The sequence below is a fragment of the Podarcis erhardii genome, assembly GCF_964252035.2.
Source record: "Podarcis erhardii genome assembly, chromosome: 2".
Taxonomy (NCBI): Eukaryota; Metazoa; Chordata; class Lepidosauria; order Squamata; family Lacertidae; genus Podarcis; species Podarcis erhardii.
In genome coordinates this window covers 115744971-115766289 of record NC_138498.1, presented here as the reverse complement: position 1 = coordinate 115766289, position 21319 = coordinate 115744971, and the positions used below count along the sequence as shown (strand labels likewise).

At 41.4% G+C, this 21319-nt stretch overlaps 1 protein-coding gene across 4 annotated transcripts in view; it reads left to right on the top strand.

Annotated features, from left to right (window-relative positions):
* Positions 1-15632, top strand: part of LOC309336775 (uncharacterized protein) — an 87817-nt gene extending 72185 nt beyond the window's left edge. For all 4 annotated transcript variants that reach the window (XM_081853087.1, XM_081853086.1, XM_081853089.1 and 1 more), the window contains exon 3: positions 12887-15632. In XM_081853087.1, coding sequence (XP_081709213.1) covers positions 12887-14235 — 1349 coding nt within the window. In that variant the 3' untranslated portion in view covers positions 14236-15632. The remainder of the gene's footprint in view (positions 1-12886) is intronic.
* The last annotated feature ends 5687 nt before the right edge of the window (positions 15633-21319 follow it).

The following is a 21319-nucleotide window of genomic DNA, read 5'->3' as shown; positions in this document are numbered from 1 at the left end:
AGAATTTATTTCTTCGGACAGAGTTAAGAAAAGAGGAGTAGTGATCTATGCAAAGGAGAGCCTGTCACCGAAATTTCTATTTAAAGATGAACAAGGCAGAATTTTGGCCATTGAAATCTATACACATGGAGAAAAATTTTTGATATTAGGAATCTATGCACCAAATGATGGAAAATCGGAATTTTTTAAGAAGCTGCATGAGACTTTACTGGACTATCTAGACTATAACAACATCATTATGTTGGGAGATATGAATGGGGTTGTCTCTGTAAATATGGATAAGTCGCAGAGTGTAAATATAACAAAAGAAGGCAGACTACCTAAAACTTTTTTTGAAATGACAGACAATATGGATTTGATTGATATATGGAGAGTCAAGAACCCCCTAGGAAAAGAAGGAACTTTCTTTTCTGAAGCTCATCAGTCATGGACACGAATCGACCAAATATGGATAACTAAAGGACTGGCACCTAAAACTAGAAAAGTGGAAATCTGCCCAAAAACTTGCTCCGACCATAATGCTTTGAAAATGGAATTGAGACTAAACATAACCGGATCCTTCCGATGGAAAATGAATGACACTTTATTCAGAGATCAGGAAATTGTGAAGAAGGCCCAAAAAACTTTAAAAGATTACTTTGAGATAAACTTAAACACTACGGTGGAAAAAAGAACAATCTGGGACGCAAGTAAAGCGGTGATGAGAGGGTTTCTAATACAACAAAACACTGTAAAGAAAAGACTCTGGAATGAAAAGAAGCAGAAGATATTGGAGAGAATAAGTGAGGGTGAAAGGAAATTAAGATCCAGGCCCAAGTCTAAGGAAGTGCTGAGAGAAGTGAAATTTTTCCAGGCCCAATACATGAAACTGATAAACCAAGAAGTGGAGTGGAAAATTAAACAAATGAGACAAAGATCTTTCGAGTCAGCAAACAAGTGTGGGAAACTGCTAGCATGGCAGTTGAAAAAAAGACAAAAACTAAATACAGTTACAAATCTAGAGATTGAAGGAAGAATGGTTCAGAAGCCTGAAGAAATTAGGAAATGTTTCCAGAGATATTTCAAAGATCTGTATGCACAAGGGCCGCAGAAAGAATCTGAGATAGATCAATTTATCAAAACTAACGGATTACAAAAAATTTCCCAGGAAATGAGAACAGCCCTGAATGTTAAAGTTTCACAGCAGGAAATCGAGAGTGCCATACAGAACCTCCAATTAGGCAAATCTCCAGGCCCTGATGGACTTACCTCCAAATATTATAAGGTTTTGAAGGACTATTTGATACAACCCTTGATGGAGGTATGTAACCAGATCATGGAGGGTAAGAAGGCACCAGAAACGTGGAAAGAAGCTTTCATCACATTGATTCCTAAAACAGAAACTGAAAAGACTCAACTTAAGAACTACCGTCCCATCTCACTCCTAAATGTGGATTACAAAATTTTTGCAGATATTTTGGCAAATAGATTTTAAAAAGTACTGAACGAAGTGATTCACAAAGATCAAGCAGGCTTTCTCCCGGGTAGGCATTTGTTTGACAATACGAGAAACATTATTGACATTTTGGAACTCTTACAAACAAATATTAATACTAGAGCGGTACTAATTTTTATTGATGCGGAGAAAGCCTTTGACAATATTTCCTGGATGTTCATGAAGAAAAATTTGGAAGGGATGGGAGTGGGACGGGGGTTTGAAAATGGTATAGAAGCAATATATTCAGATCAAAAAGCTAAATTGATAGTAAACAATGTGGTGACGGAGGAATTCAATATTGAAAAAGGGACACGACAAGGGTGCCCTCTATCCCCATTATTGTTTATCTCGGTCCTGGAGGTGCTTTTGAATATGATTAGAAGGGACCGGTCAGTTCGGGGCATTGAGGTTGGAGTGAAACAATATAAACTGAAAGCATTTGCAGATGATTTGGTATTAACATTACAGGAGCCAGTTTCTAGCACAAAAAGAGTTTTGGACTTAATTTCTGATTATGGTCGGGTGGCGGGATTTAAGTTGAACAAGCAAAAGACTAAGGTCTTAGCAAAGAACCTAACGTCTACAGAAGCAGATGAGTTTTTGAAAGAGACAGGATTAAATGTGGTTAAAAAGGTAAAATACCTAGGGGTGTACTTGACTTCTAAAAACTTGAATTTGTTTAAGGACAACTATGAGAAATGCTGGTCAGAAATCAAAAGGGATTTGGAAACTTGGACAAGACTAAAACTTTCCTTGTTAGGCCGAATAGCAGCTATAAAGATGAATGTTTTGCCGAAAATGTTATTCTTGTTTCAGACCCTGCAGATTGTGGACAAAGTGGTATGTTTTGGAAAGTGGCAGAAGGATATCTCTAAGTTCGTTTGGCAGGGCAAAAAGCCCCGAATTAAGTTTAAAATACTAACAGATGCGAAAGAAAGGGGGGGATTTGCCCTGCCAGACTTGAGGTTATATTACGAATCTACAGCCTTCTGCTGGATGAAAGATTGGTTTTTGTTAGAGAACACTGATGTCCTAGATCTGGAAGGGTTTGATAACGCTTTTGGGTGGCATGCGTATTTGTGGTACGACAAGGTTAAAGTTCATAAAATGTTCAAAAATCATATTGTTAGAAGAGCAATTTTTATGGTCTGGACAAAATATAAAGACTTATTGGAGAGCAAAACACCAAGGTGGCTTTCACCGGCAGAGGCCAAGGCACGTAAGAGACTTAACATGGAGGCCTACTGGCCAAAATATTGGGAATTAATTGAAAAAGATGGTGACAATTGGAAGCTGCAGTTTTGAAAATGTAAAAAGCAAGGTGCGAGACTGGTTGCATTATGCTCAAATTCGGGAAATTTTCAAAACAGATAAAAAGGTTGGGTTTCAGGTGGAAAAATCGAAATTAGAGACAGAATTGTTAGAACCTAAAGACAAATTACTTTCAAGAATGTATAACTTGCTGCTTAAATGGAATACACAGGATGAGACAGTCAAATCCGCCATGATAAAGTGGGCACAGGATATTGGACATAACATTATGTTTGAGGACTGGGAAAGGCTATGGACCACCGGATTGAAATTCACGGCATGTAGTGCCCTGAAAGAAAATATTATGAAAATGATATACCGGTGGTACATGACCCCAGTCAAGCTTGCTAAGATATATCACCTGTCTGATAATAAATGCTGGAAGTGTAAAGAGGCGGAAGGGACGTTCTTTCATCTCTGGTGGACATGTCCGAAAGTGAAGGCCTTTTGGGAAATGATCTATAATGAGTTAAAAAAGGTATTTAGATATACCTTGCCTAAGAAACCGGAGGCCTTCCTTCTGGGCATTGTAGACCAGAATGTGCTAAAGAAGGATAGAACTTTTTTTATGTATGCCACAACAGCAGCAAGAATTCTCATCGCAAAGTGTTGGAAGACACAAGATTTACCCACACTGGAGGAATGGCAGACGCAGTTGATGGACTATATGGAACTGGCGGAAATGACTGGCAGAATCCGAGACTTGGGAGAAGAAAAAATGGAAGAGGACTGGAAAAAATTTAAGGACTATTTACAAAAATACTATAAGCTGTATGAATGTTAAGAAAATGCACTTTTTAGGAAATATTAGCCCCAGCAATGGTAATTAGGTGAAATGAAAAATAAGGCACAAGAAAAGAGAGGTGAAATTAAGAAAAATCTTTATTGCATTATGTTTTAATTACAATATATAAGATCATGGTTACAATAACTTTGACTTTGGTAACATGAAATTGAAAGATACAATAAGTAATGAATTGAAAGACACAATAATGAACTGAAAGATACAATAAGTAATGAAATAAGATAATAAATAGCTGAAGACTTTGTATCATGAATATTGGGTTACAAATATATTGAAATGGGTAATATGACAAAATGAAAGATACAATAAGTGATGAAATAAGATAACAAAATGCTGAAGTTGGTATTATAAATAATGCAGATTCGGGAAGATGTGGGGAAGTCCAAAGGATTCTGTAAAAGAAATATGATTTATGAAACTTTTGTATTTTATTCTTTGTTCTTTTTTATTCTGTAAAACTAATAAAAATATTTTTTAAAAAAAAAAATTGATTTTGAATGACCTCCAGGTGAGATAGGTTGACAAAAGTCCCCCAAATAGAGATGGCATAAGCAATTGTCGGGATCACCTTGGCCTTGAAGACTTTCAGCGCCAATGGGATATGAAGGGCCCCATCGGTGAAGAAGAATCGCAAGATCGCCAAGGAGATAGCTTTGGCTCTATTTGTAACATAGGCTACATGGGCCTTCCATCTGAGGTTATGTTGTAACCAAACTCCCAAATATTGGAATCTGTAGACTTGTTCAATGACTCTCCCATCAATTCTCCAATTATGGAGTTTCCGGCTCTTTGAGAAAATCAGGATCTTAGATTTTCCATAATTAATTGTAAGGGAATTTGCGTTACAGTATGATCCAAAAAAATTTAAGGCCCTCCTGAGACCTACTCTAGAAAAAGAAAGAATGACTGCGTCATCCGCATATAGTAACAAGGGGCAGCGATAAAGTGCTAGGCGGGGTGCATGAATCCTTTCTTGGGCCTCTATTAGGGGAGTCCTCATGTCGCTTATGAACAAATTGAACAGGAGTGGAGCCAATATACAACCCTGTCGGACACCTCTGTTAATGGGAATTGAATTGAGCAAGTGATCAAGACTTGGATTGCAGGGCATTTGCCATTAGCTGTGTAAAAGCGCTCCTCCTTGCAGCCTTCTACGTTGTTTGTACACGTGGCTACTGGTATCAGGTTCAGTTTGAGTAATAAGCAGCCCCTGGCAGCAGTAGAATGGAGCATAAAAAGGAGTAGGGGCACTGGGACCCAGACAATGCTCAAATCTCTCCTGCCTCAAAACAAGCTGCAGAAGGAAAAAACCCGCTCCCGCTCCCCTGCCCCTCATCCCATGCCCTCCCCAGCCTTTTTTTAAACTTCCTGGTTTTCACTGCGCTCGTTGGCAAGGTGGTGTCTCTACTTTTTCATTATATACCATTTCCCAAAATGATACTGTTATCTTACATGACCACCACATATAGCAAAAGGTATCCACTTCTTCTTTACACTTCCAGCAGATATTTGAACTTTCTCTATACGTTTTAGATAACTTACTAGGAGTCAAATACCACCAGTACATCATTTTCATGTAGTTTTCCTTCAATGTACAGCAAGCTGTGAATTTCAGATCTGTTTTCCAAACCCTCTCCCAATCTGCCATTTGCATGTTATGTCCTAAGTCCCTTTCCCATTTCGTCATAACTGATTTGACCTGTTCATTCTTTGTATACCATTCTAGGAGCAAGTTACACATTTTAGACAGAACTTTTTATGTTACTTCCTAAGAGTTCTTTTTGAAATATTGATGTCTCATAACTAAAACCATTCTTTTTGTCTATCTTAAAGATATCGTTTAGCTGATGGTACTGTAAGCAGTCAGTTACAGCTTCCTTTTATCTCTTCAAAATCTTTTAATTTCAGTTGGTTTTCAAGTTCAATTAACAGCTCTGTATAAGTTGGCCAATTACTTCTCATATTCAATTTTTTTTCAGAGATATTGCTTCCAAGGGAGAAAGCCACCAGGGTGTTTTTTTACTCAAATTTTTATACTTCTCCCATACCCTACAAATTGGTTTTCTTACTATATGATTCTGAAAAGCTCTAAACACCTTGGCCTTTCCCTACCATAAATATGCATGCTATCCATTATTTGTGTCCTTCCAGATCTAAAATACAGTATCTGTGTTTTCCAGTGTAATCCATTCCCGGTTCTAGCAGATACAGGACGCTTCATAATAAAGTTTCAAACCCAGCAGGGCAAAACCTTCTCTCTCTCTTAATAATTTATTTTTTATACTTGGTTTCGCCCCTTGTCAGATAAACCTAGATGTATCTTCTTGCCATTTTTCAAAGCATTCTGCGTTGCCTATTGCCTGGACTGATTGGAATAAAAATAACATTTTTGGCAATACATTCATTTTTATTACTGATATTCTTCCTCAAAATGAGAAATTCATTCTTCCCCATATCTCTAAACCTCTTTTTATTTCTTTCCACTAATTCTTGTAATTGTCTTTAAAAATATTAATATTCTTAGCTGTCAAACAAATCTCTCAGTATTTGACTTTGTTATGTATAACTAACTCTGTTTCTGTTGAAATTCCTTTTGGTCTTGCTCCATTGTTTTTTTACCAAAAACCTAGTATTATTCTTGTTTAGTTTAAAGCCTCCGGCCTGACCGAAGTCCTGTATCTTTTCTACCACCTTCAGTGGAGTATTTATGGGATCATTCACTGTAATTACAAGATGAACTGTAAAAGCTTTTAATTTATATACTTTATTTTCTACTATTATTCCTGTAGTTAATTTCTCCACTTTTTCTCTCTCGCCAGGGCCTCTAATACCAAAATAAATAATAATGGTGATAGGGGATATCCTTGTCTTGTCCCCTTCATTATTTTACACTTTTCTGTTATAACCTTATTAACAATCAGCATAGACTGTTGGTAAAAATAAATTGCATAAATTCCTCTCCCAAATGCCTCCCCAAAATTCATTTTTTCTTTTATCTTTTTCATAAAAGTCCATGAAACATTATCAAAAGCCTTTTCAGCATCTATAAACATTAAGGCCGCTTTTTTCTCATTTCTTACTTTCAAATATTCAATAATATTAGTTATATTCCTTATATTCTCCTTCATCTGACGTCCTGGTAGAAAGCAGGCCTGATAGTGATGATTTTTTTCTGCTAAAACACCTTTCATTCTATTGTCCAAAATATGATCAATACTCTAAATGGAGTATTTTTCTCGCCTTTTAGTTCAAGAATTATTGAGTTGTGGTCCGAAAGTGTTTTTGGTTGTATTTCTGCTTTTTTAATCTATGGACTTCCATCCTACAGGAGACAGTGATGGCCAACAACTTGGATAGTTTGAAAAAGAGGATTAGACTGATGTCTGTGCGCTGCCCTTGTGGTCCTAGGCAATAATGCTTCTTAATACTAGTTCCTGGAAAGCACAGGAAGGCAGAGGGCTCTTGTACTCAAATCCTGCTTGCTGGTTTCCCATAGGCATCTAGCTGGCCACTGTGAGAACAGGATGCTGGACTAGGTGGGCCTTTGCCCAATCGAGCAGACTCTTCTTATGTTCTAATACAGGCATCCCCAAACTTGGCCCTCCAGATGTTTTGGGACTACAACTCCCAATGTCCCTAGCTAACAGGACCAGTGGTCAGGGATGATGGGAATTGTAGTCCCAAAACATCTGGAGGGCCAAGTTTGGGGATTCAAATATATTGCAATATTTTTATAGTTACATGTGGCATAGTAACACTAAAGTTTTACTTCTTAGATGTGATGGGATGATGAGCTGCTTGTGCGTAAATGATTAGTCCCTCAGAGTTTGCTCAACTTAGCAACGCTCTGTCTTTAGCGGAGCCCCTTAAGCATGGCTCCCTCAGTCGCTGGCAGATTCCCTGAGCCATTCTTTCATCTCTCTCTCTGTTCTCCCACACTCCCCCTGCTGGTGCCTTCTTTCGCTGCTGAGTCTCTCCTGACTTCTGAGAGCCCCTCCACCTCCTGCTTCTCCGATGGCAGTTCCCTGACATCCACCTCCCCTCCAGGGCCCCCTTCACCCCCTCCCGCCCCCTCCCCTGCTGGCGGTGAGGATGGAAAACCCCGGAAAGAACACTCCTCATCATCAGAGGATTCAAACACTTCTCTCCACTGCCTCCCGTCTCTTCTCCCTGTGTCCTCTTCCTCGTCGGAGTCTATTCCCTCTTCCAGCCCTGATTCTGGAAACCCTTCAAACTCCTCTTCCTCATCGGTGGTGCCGAAGTGTTCCCTCCTGAACCGTCCCACGGGCTGAGGTTTCCTGGGAAACCGTTGATGAAACGTTTCTATTAAAACCTCGTCATTAACCTCCTCTGCCGGTACCCATGTGTTTTCCGACTCCGCTTCCCCTTCCCATTCTACCAAATACTCCACCTGATTCCCTTTCCACCTGGAATCAATGATTTCTGCCACATGCATGTTGCGTTCCCTTTCTTCTATGACTGGTGTTTGAGTAACCTCCCTCTCATGTTCCCCCCACTCTCGCCCCTCTTGGTATGGCGACAGTAGAGACCTGTGAAATACTGGGTGCAGTTTCATGTGGTTGGGCAATCTGAGTTTGAATGCCACCAGGTTGACCTGTTGTATGACCTCAAAGGGTCCCAGCCGTTTGGGTCTCAATTTCTTACACCCTCCCTTGAACGGCAGTCCTTGGGTGGATAGCCACACCCTGTCCCCCACCCTTATGGTTTCACCTTCCCTTCTGCTTCTGTCTGCTTGCTTCTTGTATTCTTCCTTGGCCCTCTCTAAGTTAAGTCGGAGTTGCCGGTGGATCGCTTCTATCTCTTCAACAAAGTGTTCCGCAGCCGGGACACTCCATCTCTCCCCTCCTTCTCCTGGAAATGCCCTGGGATGACACCCATAATTAGCCAGGAAGGGACTTATCCCTGTGGACACATTCTCCGCGTTGTTGTAGGCAAATTCTGCCAGGGCCAACTTATCTACCCAATCATTTTCTCTGTCACTTACATAACACCTCAGGTATTGTTGTAAAATCCCGTTTGCCCTTTCCGCCTGCACATTTGTTTCTGGGTGCCAGGCAGTTGAAAAATTGACTTCCACGTGCAGTAAGCTCATGAGCTTCCTCCAGAACCTGGAAGTAAATTGTTTCTCTCTGTCGCTGACCACCCTCAAGGGGGCGCCATGCAACCTGAAAATATGCTCTACAAACAACTTGGCGGTTTCTTCCGCTGTGACCGGGTGTGAACAGGCTATAAAATGGCACATCTTAGTTAATAGGTCTACCACCACCATGACAGCTGTCTTCCCTTTGGATTTTGGCAGGTCCGTCATAAAATCTATGGATACTGCCTCCCATGGCCTTTCTGGTGTGGGTAAGGGCTCCAATAGCCCCGCTGGTGCCAGCCTCTCCCCTTTTGCTCGCTGGCACCTGTCGCAACCCCTGACATATTCCCGTACGTCTTCCCTTACCTTGGGCCACCAAAACTCCCTGGTAACCAACCACATGGTTTTGTGCTGCCTGAAGTGCCCCGCTGTGGGGCTGTCATGTAACTGCTTGAGTACTCTGCCCCTCAGTTCCCCATCGGGTATGTACAGTGCCCCTTTGTAATACAACGCCCCGTTCTTTTCTTCAAACCCCCCTGTGTTCTCCCCTGTCCCCCTGAGTTCTCTGAGTTTCTCTTGGGCGTATTCATCGTTCTCGGTACCCTCTACCAATTCTCTTTGCCCTACCAATGCCGCCCCACACACCCAGTGGTCCTCAGGGATGATATGCCTTTCCTCAGGCGCTCCCTCCCCTCTAAATACTCAGGTTTTCTGGAAAGAGCGTCCGCCCTTACATTCTCCGGGCCTGGTACGTAACGAATTTCAAAATGGAATTTGGAGAACTCCTGGGCCCATCTCACTTGTCTCTGGTTCAGTACTCGGGCAGTTCTCCAATATTCCAGATTTTTGTGGTTGGTCCGCACTTGGACCTTGTGCTGTGCCCCAATCAACAAGTGTCGCCATCTCCGGAACGCTTCATGAATGGCGAGCAGTTCTCGGTCGTATACGGTGTAGTTCCTCTCGGATTTGTTCAACTTCCGTGAGAAGAAAGCACACGGTCTCCATTCCGACGTATCTTTACTCGGCTGTAGAAGCACCGCCCCCACCGCTCGGTCTGAGGCGTCAGTCTCCACTCTCATCGGTTGCTGTAGATCCACGTGCAAAAGTTGCTCTTCCGACGCAAACGCCTTCTTTAATCTTTCGAATGCTCGCTGCGCCTCTTCCGTCCAGACAAATTTCTTCTTGCTGCTAAGACAATCAGTGATGGGTGCCGTTAAGTGGGCAAAGTTTTTGATGAACTTCCGATAGAAGTTTCCGAAGCCCAGGAACCTTTGCACGTCCTTCTTAGTTTTCGGTGTCTTCCATTCCAGTACCGCTTGAACCTTGCTGGGATCCATGGCCAATCCCTTGTCTGACAACCGGTACCCCAGGAATTCCACCTCCCTGGTATGAAACTGACACTTCTCCAGTTTCACCCACAGCTGGTTTTCTTGCAGTCTGCTCAGTACCTCTCTTACATCTCGCACATGCTGCTCCTCATTCTCTGAGTACACCAGGACGTCATCTAAGAACGCTACACAGTTCTTGTAAAGCAATGGTCCCAGTACGTGATTCATGAACGATTGAAAACAGGCCGAGCCCGCCTGTAGACCGAAGGGCATAACGAGGTACTCAAAGGCCCCCAAGGGGGTGAACATAGTGGTTTTCCACTCATCTCCCTTTCTCATACGTATCAGATTATAAGCCCCCCTTAGGTCCAGCTTGGTAAAAAATTTTCCTTTCCTCACCCAGGTCAAAATGTCATCGATTCTGGGCATGGGGAAAGTCACTGGTTCTGACACTGCATTTAGGGCCCGGAAGTCCACGACCAATCTGGGTTTATTAGTATTTTTTTTGTCCACAAAGAACACTGGGCTGCCCCCCACCGCTCGTGACTCTCTGATGAAACCTCGCTTGAGATTCTTGTCAATGAACTCCCTTAACTCCTGCATCTCACTGTCTGACATTGCGTACAGCTTGCCCACTGGCAATTGTGCTCCCGGGAGTAAGTTAATTTGACAGTCAAAAGGTCTGTGCGGGGGCAGTTTATCTGCTTCCCTTTCGCTGAAGACGTCAATCAGGTCGGCGTATTGTCGTGGTACCTTCCCCTTATCTGTTACTTCCATCCCTGCTAGCGTGGCCTGGGTTCTTACTTGGGCTTCCCCTTCCTTGCAGTGTGCCAGGCAATGCGCTGACCCGAAGGAGACTATTCCCTGGTGCCATCCCACTAGCGGGTCATGCAGCGCTAGCCAGCTCATTCCCAAAATAATGGGCGCTCCTCCCAAGGTGGCCACATTAAACGCTATCAGTTCTGTGTGTCTCGCCACCCTCATTATCATTGGGACAGTCTGCTGGTTAACTTCTCCTCCCAACAGCGCCCTCCCATCAATCGTGGTCACCTGCAAAGGGTTACTTAAAGGGATAGTCTGTATCTGGTGTTCGGCTGCAAACTCCTTACTCATAAAATTACAGGAGCTGCCTGAGTCCAATAGCACCTTTATCTTTAGTGGGTGTCCGTTTGGCAGCTCTAGCAACACCTCTATTACAAGCGCTGGTCTTGGTGGTTCCGGCGTGGGCACATTCACTGCTCTTTGGCCTGGCTGCTGTGCCCCGATGGTGGCAGCCAGGCGTTGGCTTTTACCTGCTCCGTAACTACCTCCTCCTCCTCCCCAACAGCTCCCGCCATCCCTTGCCATTCCTTTCTTTGTGGACAGACTTTGGCAAAGTGACCTGGCTGTTGGCAGAGAAAACATTTCTCGGCGCTCTTTCCCTCCTTCTTCCGCCCTTCATTGGGGTTTGAAACTGCCCGCGCGCGCGCAGTTCCAATTTCCATCGGCTCTACTGGCGGTAAATGCTGCTCAGGAATCTCTGGAATGCGGAAATCCCTCCAACGTTCCCCCTTCCCTTCCCGCTTCTCCAAGGCTCTCGCCTCCTGGCGTGCTCCTATGGCCAGCGCTGATTTAGTCAGCTGGTCCATAGACTCCGCCCTGGGCGCCCGGGAAAGTTCGTCCTTCACCGCCGACGATAGCCCTTCTTCAAAGAGCATTTGAATGGGGTCCGCCGACAGATCCCACCCCAATTTATGGATCAACATGGTGAACTCAGTCCAGTACTCGGGGACAGATCGGCTCCCCTGTTTACACCCCATTAACTGTCTGCGCACCACTCCCTGTTCAATATCGCTGGAAAACATCAGGTCCATGGCGCGAAAAAACTTCGAGTCCTTTAGGGCGTCATTATTAGCTGCCATCAGGGGTCCCACCCAGTCCTTCACCCCCCCTTCGAGATGGCCAATCACAAACGCTACCCTCGATTCCTCATCGGGAAAGTCATCAAACTGCAGATTGAGGGCATATTGCATCTCTGCTCTAAAGGCTTGATAGTTCCTGGGATCCCCCCCAAACTTCTGCACCAATCCTGGCACCTTCCTCGTGAGTGGGGTGGCTTTCCCCTTTTCTGCATCCTGAGCCCTCCTCTCCTCGAGCCTAGCCATTTGCAGCGCTAGCTGGACTTCCAACATCCTGTACCTTTCTTCCAGGCTTTGACCTCCTCCAGCTCTTCCCGCTTCTCCGGCTCCTGCTGGGTTGCTCATGATGCCTCTCCTTGCACAAGCTGCTTTCAGAGACTGTCGGATTGCTGTGATGGGATGATGAGCTGCTTGTGCGTAAATGATTAGTCCCTCAGAGTTTGCTCAACTTAGCAACGCTCTGTCTTTAGCGGAGCCCCTTAAGCATGGCTCCCTCAGTCGCTGGCAGATTCCCTGAGCCATTCTTTCATCTCTCTCTCTTTCTGTTCTCCCACACTCCCCCTGCTGGTGCCTTCTTTCGCTGCTGAGTCTCTCCTGACTTCTGAGAGCCCCTCCACCTCCTGCTTCTTCGATGGCAGTTCCCTGACATTAGACATAGGAGAGACTGCTACTCGATTCAGTGATCATTTCCTCTCTGGGAAAAGAGAAATACAGAGATGTGTCGTAAGAAACCAATTCCACCATCGATTATAAAATAATGCAGTTTATTAAGTGTGAATGGAGTGATCATGTGTTGCTGCCATTATCTCATCTGCATTCCTAAAACTTTGGAACATAGAGAGGACAATAGAGAAATGGGACAGTGTTAAAATAGGAGACGGTGCATATTTGGATTGACGTGTGTTCAGTTTCTTTATTGTAAGTCTTAACAGGATTCTCTTCCCCTTCCTCCCCACTCCCAAACAGGTGAGGAAGATGATGGCCAGAATTCTATGGAGCCATCTGTGAATTCATTGGGAAGAACAAAGAAACAGTTTAAATGCATGGAATGTGGGATGTGCTTTAGTCATAGTGGAAGACTGAGGACACATCAAAGAATTCACATAGAGGAGAAACCATTTAAATGTACTGACTATCGAAAGAGCTTCAAGGAAAATGAAACTCTTAGAAAACATCAAGGAACTCACACAGGGGGAAAACCATTTGAATGTACTGAATGTGGAAAGTGCTTCAGTCGAAATGGAACACTTAGAACACATCAACAAACTCACACAAGGGATAAACCATTTGAATGTATAGAATGTGGAAAGAGCTTCAGTAGAAGTGGACACCTTAGAATACATCAACAAACTCACGCAGAGGAGAAACCATTTAAATGTATTGAATGTGGAAAGTGCTTCAGTCAAAATGGAAATCTTAGAATACACCAACAAACTCACACAGGGGAAAAACCATTTGAATGTACTGAATGTGGAAAGTGCTTTGGTCGATATGGAACACTTAGAATACACCAACGAACTCATACGGGGGAGAAACCATTTGCATGTATTGAATGTGGAAAGAGCTTCAGTCAATATGGAACACTTAGAATACACCAACGAACTCACACAGGGGAGAAACCATTTAAATGTATTGAATGTGGAAAGGGCTTCAGTGAAAGTGGAGCACTTAGAAGACATCTACAATCTCACATAGAGGAGAAACCATTTAAATGTATTGCATGTGGAAAGGGCTTCAGTAAAAGTGAAGACCTTAGAATACACCAAGGAACTCACACGGGGGAGAAACCATTTAAATGTATTGAATGTGGAAAGAGCTTCTGTAGAAGTGGAACACTTAGAAGACATCAACGAACTCACACAGAGGAGAAACAATTTAAATGTATTGAATGTGGAAAGAGCTTCAGTAGAAGTGAACACCTTAGAAGACATCAACTAACTCACACGGGGGAGAAACCATTTAAATGTATTGAATGTGGAAACAGCTTCAGTCAAAGTGGAGCACTTACAATACATCAACGAACTCACACACAGGAGAAACCATTTAAATGTATTGAATGTGGAAAGAGCTTCAGTAGAAGTGGACACCTTAGAATACACCAACGAACTCACACGGGGGAGAAACCATTTGCATGTATTAAATGTGGAAAGAGCTTCAGTCAAAATGTAATACTTAGAAGACATCTACAAACTCACATAGAGGAGAAACCATTTAAATGTATTGAATGTGGAAAGAGCTTCAGTAAAAGTGGACACCTTAGAATACACCAGCGAACTCACACGGGGGAGAAACCAATTAAATGTATTGAAAGGTGAAAAAGCTTCAACAGGAATTATAAACTTACATTACATTTGCAAACTCACACAGGGGAGAAGCTTTAGTCAATATGGAATTAGGAAACATCCACTAATTTACATGGGGAGGTCTTAATACAGTGGTACCTCGGGTTAAGTACTTAATTCATTCTGGAGGTCTATTCTTAACCTGAAACTGTTCTTAACCTGAAGCACCACTTTAGCTATTCGGGCCTCCTGCTGCTTTCACGCTGCCACCACACGATTTCCATTCTCATCTTGAAGCAAAGTTCTTAACCCGAGGTACTATTTCTGGGTTAGTTAGCACAGTCTGTAACCTGAAGCTTATGTAACCTGAAGCGTATGTAACCTGAGGTACCACTGTATAGTACTTTCTACAGCAGCCTTTCTCAACCTGCGGGCCCCCAGATGTTGCTGAACTACAACTCCCATCACCCCTAGCTAGCAAGGCCAGAGCTCAGGGATGAGGGGAGTTGTAGTCCAACAACATCTGAGGACCCACAGGTTGAGAATCGCTCCTCTAGAGGGTTTTCTGTTGGAATTATTAGATTGTCTGCGAAGGCTCTGACCTTATAGGCCTTTTGTCCAACTTTAATTCCTTCTATTCTAGGGTCTTCTCTTACTGCTTTCAAAAACACTTCCAGAAGTGTGATAAAGAGGAGAGGAGAAAGAGGGCAGCCCTGTCTTGTTCCCTTAAGAGATATTAAAAGCTTCTGATGTTTCCCTATTTATAATTAGTCTGACCTTTTGGGAAATATAAATCGCTTTTATACCACTACATATTTTCTCACCCAAACTCATCATTTCCAAAGTTTTTTGCATGAAAGCCCCTGAAGCATTATCCAATGCTTTCTCCGCATCCACCAAGATCAGGGCTGCCTTTTTATCTGGTCTCATTTCTAGGTATTCTATTGTATCTACTACCAACCTTACATTGCTGTAAATTTGTCTTCTCCATAGTAAGCCTGACTTTATTAATCTTTATTAATCTTTCTTTATGAATCTTGCTAGGATCTTTTTCAATTTACTGGCTAAAATGTTTGCAAATAATTTATAATCTGAATTTAGAAGTGAGATTGGTCTATAATTTTTAATTTACTCTAAATTGGAACCACATTTCAGTATCAATGTAATTAGGGCCTCTTGCCATTATTCTGGCACATGTCCTCCTTCTAAAATTTTGTTCATTATTTTTTCTAATACCGGTAATATTGTCTCTTCCAAATTTTTGTAATTCATTATAGAAATACCATGTGTACCAGGGACTTTACCATTCTTAGAAGTCACAATTCCTTCTTTTATTTCATTAATATCAATAGGGGCATTAAGTATTTCTATTCTTTCTCTTATTTTTGGCAATCTATTGTTTATAAAAAAAAATCCTATTTTTTTGTCAAGTTCTTCCAGCTCATTTCCATTTCTGTTGTTGTTTTGCAGCAGATTTAGTTAATGTGAAAGCACAAAACAACCACAAAGAATCTTGAGGCAGGTTACACATTTATTCCAGTTCAGTCTTTGGTTACTGACATTTCTATCCCACAACCCTATCCACCTAGCAGACTGCCTCTGTCCCCTGGCCCTACAAGCCCATCAGTAACATTTTCTGCAGAACAAAAAAAAAATCCTTCCAGTAGCACCTTAAAGACCAACTAAGTGGTCTTAGTTGGTCTTTAAGGTGCTACTGGAAGGAATTTTTTTTGTTTTGACTATGGCAGACCAACACGGCTACCTATCTGTAACATTTTCTGCAGAGACACTGGGGATTGTTCCATGACAGTTGTCACTTGCTGACAATGCAGAAGGAGGCCACCTTGGTGCACCCAGAAGATACCAGGTGTTGGTTGTAGTTACATCTATACAAAGTGCATAGCCTTTGCCCCTCCATAAAGAAAGAAATGGCGGGGAGACAAGAGCTGGAATAGCTGACCAGAAGGAAAGGTAACCTGGGAACTTCATGTTGATCGACCACCCCAGCTCCCTGACCCCAAGAAAAGACCAGTCCAGGGAGGCAGGTGAGCATTACAGCTAAACCCCACATTATGCTCTCCAGCAGCTATTCCTTCAGACAGGCCTATTTTCATTCAGTCTCCAGTGTGTCCATGGGTGTGTGTGTTTTATGTTTCATTTCCCCCCTTCCTTACAGTCTTGTCAAAAATCAAACCTCCATGCCAGTGCTTTCAGCCCCAGAAGAGGAGCTCCCCTTGGTGTCAAGGGAGGGGGGGTCCAAGGGAGCATCTGGAGCCCTGCCATTCCTTCTGTCGCTGGGCCCTTCCCCTCCTCTCTCTGCCATCCCTCGGCCACTCTTGACTCCCCAGCAGGAGACTGGATCTGTCTGTGATGGTGAGATGTCCTGGCTGGCTGAAGGACCACTTCCTGTTTCCTGGAGCTCCTTCCTTTCTCATGCAAGGTGGAGTCATGAAGCAGGTGAAGACTGAGCACACCTAAGGGCAACATGGGGGGGGGGATTCTGCTTAACCTTTCCCCATCTGCTCCTTTTCTGGATCAAAATCCCCAGCTAATCTGTCTAGCTCCTGCTGCTGCTGCCTGTCACTGTTCCCGTGTCTCTGGAGTGTTTCTTTGAGGAGAATACAGGACACTGCAAAAGACATTGTGTGTATTGAGTGTGCAATAAGGTAGACAGAGGCTGAGCCCTCCCTGTAATGCAAACAGGGAGGCTTCTGTCCAGGAGATTTCTGTATAAAAAATTCTTTGCTGAGGAACTTCCGGTGAAGCGCGAGCCCCTCACAAGTGAGGGATTTCTCTGGGAGAGGAACCCTGGCTATTTCGGACAGAAAATGGGGGTTTTAGGGCAAAAAAATCCCCTCTTAAACCTCTGGGGGGTGTCCAGAGGGTCAGGTTCCCGGCAGTGCCTAAAAGCTGCCTGTCCGGCTGCCAGGTAACCTCGGAAAGGGGTGAAGAGCGTGGCAGAACAGGATAGCAGGCTATCGGGAAGCCATTGCTACGGCCGAATAGCGAAGCCCCGGGCTTGCAAGGAAGTGCACTTCGCTCTTAAATTTAAGAAATTCGGACTTAAAATAATTACAATTGGATTGAAGAGACATTAAGGGAAGTTCCGAAATAAAAAGGAGAAGATTTCAAGTTCAGCTGTCATCTGGAATCAGCGCAGAAGCAGCATTGCAAGCAAAGCCAGAGAGCGAAAGTGAGTTGCCGCTAGCGGCTATTGTTTCCGTTTCTCCCTAACTTTCAGAAACTTTTAGAAACTAAGTTTAGAGTTTAAAAGTAACCTTTATTGAGAATTTAAAGAGGTGGAAAAGCAAAGGGGGAACAAAAGGTTACTATTGTGGCAAGCAGAAGTCTTAGATGCAACGGAGGATATATGAGGATTGAATTGTTTTCCCACTTCTACTTTCACAATAAACTTGTTACGCCGGGAGAAGAGCTTCCGACTCCATTTTAACTTAGCAGAAAGGCTACAGCGGCAGAGAAGAAAGAAATAATATATTTTTCCACTTTCCTTTTTTGGGTGATTTTGGTTCCCCCCCCTTTAATTTTTTTAAAAATTGAAAATTAAATCTGGCAAAATTGAATTGGAAAATTTAAGTTAATTGACAATTATTTAAATTACTTAACTGTGGATTGGAGCCCCCTAGTGGATGGAATGAGATACTACAACTTGTTTTTCAGGATTTTTCTTTGTTAATGGAGTATTACTGAGGTGGAAGGAATACTTGGTTGCCTGTTTGGTTTCCTGTTCCCCATATTTTTGTGGAATGCCCTTCTTGGAATTTTAAAAAACCTACCCTCTCAAATATTTATATTTCCTTTGAAATACCGTCTGGACTATTAAACAGAAAATAATTTGGACCTGGCTTTGGAACTTTAAACAGATAATATAGAACCAGTTTTTTGATTTGAAATCAGAAGATATAAAATAAATTAAAACTATTCAGATTATAGTTATATTTTTGTTTTTATTTCAGAAGAAATTCCCCTCCCCTCTTTTTTGGGAAACAACCATAATTGGATATCTTATTTGAATACAATTTAAATTATTCGGATTACAATCTGGACTACAATTTTATTATCTCAACTCAATTTATTTTTGGATTATAGTTTTATTCAGTTCATGAAATATCCAAGAGGACATCCAAAGAATTTAACTGAGGATTAGCCCGAGTGGGGGCAAGAAGACTCGCCTACTTTTTAATTCTGGTTCAGGTTTTGACTGCCTCTTCATGTTTAGAAGTGGTTAAAGGGGGAAGCATTCCCTCTTATAAAAGTTATGATCCGCTCCTTCCCTTCCTATATTATTTTTTAAAATTACAGAGTAAAACTAAGTAATTGTATTCTGTATTTTTATGTTTTGGAAAGGATATTAAAAATGTAACTGTGAAAACAATTTGAACAATTGGGAAACTTTAAGTTACATTGACTAAATTTAAGGTAAATAATTAATTTGAGAAACTTGTTTTTGTATTGGTTATATTTTGGTATTTTTGTGAAGGGAAATGTCACATCAACCAAAAAAAGAGGTAGAGGGAGGGGCGCCGACTGACAGGAGAGCATCAAAGCAAGAAACAGAGTTTAGAACAGAAATATTGAGAATGTTTGCAGAGATAAAACAAAGTGAAAAAAATCTGGAAACAAAATTGGAACAAGTGGATAATAAAATTGGGAAAATGGATAAAAAATTTGATGAGACAGTCAATGAACTGAAAGGGCAAATAAAAGAGGTATCCAAAAGAACTCAATCATTGGAGGAGGGGATGAAGAGGACAAAATTAGAAATGAGAGAGGTAAAACGAGAGGAAGAGAGGATGAAGACTGAGATGATGGAAATAAACAAATCACAGGAAGAAATTAAAGATGCGATTGCTATGAATGAGCTGAGACAGGGAAGTGAATTTGAGGCTGAGATCAGTGCTGGAGATACAGAACGAAAATGTAAAAGAGAGATTGATAACGGAAATTGCGCAGTGGCTGGAGATGCCAGCAGAAGAAGTTGCAAAAACAGTTCAAAATGCATTTAGAATGAAAGTAAGGACAAGTAAAGCAAGGAAATTCCCTGGTGACTGCTTAATTACATTCAAGGATAGAGAGATGAGAATTTTATTTTACAGAAGAACAGAAATAGAATACTATACATAAACGGGAATTACATAATTATCTTTAAAGATATACCAATAAAGCTGTTGAAACGAAGAGACCCATATAAGCCACTGGTGCAGATCCTTAAGAAAAACAAGATTGACTTCAGATGGGAATTTCCTGAGGGAGTCTCGTTCTTTTACAAAGGTAAGAAACACAGATTGATAAGCCCAGAAGAAATAGGGAAATTTACGAGAAGGTATAAGGAATTACAAGTGGAAGAAGATGAGGTCAAACGTGCAGAAGGAGGAGCAGGAACCAGGGAAGAGTGAATCAGGAGAAGAAGAAGAACAGAACAGAAAGAAATCGGAAGAAGAAAAGGAAGAAGAAGAGGTCGATAGGTTATAAGGAAACTAAACCAAATTTATTTAACTGGAAGACATTATGGCGTTAAAATTATGGAATTGGAACATTAATGGGATGAATGGTAAGAAGAAACAAAACAAAATTGAACAATTTTTTTAAAAAGAAAAATTTGGACATCATATGTTTACAAGAAACACGTGGCAAAGAGACACAGGAAAATTCTGAATAACAAAAGACTTGGGAATGAATTTATTTCTTCGGACAAAGAGAAAAAAAGGGGAGTTGTGTTATACATTAAAAACAAAATTGAATCTCACCAAATATTTAAAGATGAAGAAGGAAGAATTATAGCAGTTCAGATCAAATGGCCAGGCGAAAAATTGATAATTGTCAGGATCTACGCACCAAATGGAAATAAGACTGATTTTTACAAAGCTCTGGAGGAAAAATTATTTGAATACATGGATCAGAAAATTATAATAATGGGAGACATGGAGTGGTTTCATTGGAAATGGATAGACTCAGAGAAGGAATGAATAAAGAAGGGAAATTGCCTAAGACCTTCTTTATGATGACTAAGAACTGTAACTTGATTGACATCTGGAGACTTAGACACCCATTGGAGAAGCAATTTACCTATTACCCAGAACCGAACCAGTCAATGTCAAGAATAGATCAAATATGGGTATCGAATGAATTGACTCCAAGAATTCAACAAATTGAAATACAACCCAAAGTAATTTCAGATCACAACCCAATAAAAATGGAACTAAAAGGTTTTGAAGAAAGAACTTTCAGATGGAGAATTAATGACTACTTGCTGGATGACCAGAAGATTGTAGAAAAAGCACAAAAGAAATTATCTGAATATTTTATGGACAATATCAATAAAGGTACAAAGATGAATATAGTTTGGGACACAAGCAAAGCAGTTATGAGAGGATTTTTCATTCAGCAGAACTCATTGAAGAATAAAAACAGAGGAAAAGGAAAAAAAGAAATTTTAAAGCAGATTATGGATAATGAGCAAAAATTAATAAAAAAAACAAACAACTTAAAAATTAAGCAAGAAATTAAGACCCTTCAAACACAATTTGCAATGATAATAAACAAGGAAGTGGAATGGAATATTAAAAGGTTAAGACAGAAAAACTTTGAGTTCACTAATAAATCAGGAAAATGGCTTGCGTGGCAACTTAAAAAGAGAAAGGAGCAGAGCACAATCAATAAAATTATGGTAAATGGCGAGGAGACAGTTAATCTGAAAGAAATCAGAAAAGGATTCTTGGACTTCTACAGGCAACTGTACAGAAATAAAGAAAGGAATAATATGAAGAAAATAGAAAGATACTTAAGAGATGAAAAGGTGCAGAAGATCCCAACAAAACAAAAAGACCAGCTGAACGCCCCAATAGAAACAGAGGAAGTAAAAGAGGTCGTAAAAGAGTTGAAGAGAGGGAAAGCCCCGGGACCAGACGGATTTTTTTAAAAAAATAATATTTATTGAAAGTTTCCAAATATAACAAAAAAAGAAAAATAAAAAATAAAACATTTACTTTTAAACCTTATTTTCATTAACATCTTTCCAGGACTTCCCCACCCCACCCCCTCTTGTATTCCAATTCCTTCAAATAGATTCAGCAAGTTCTTACCCCAAATTTTAGACTTA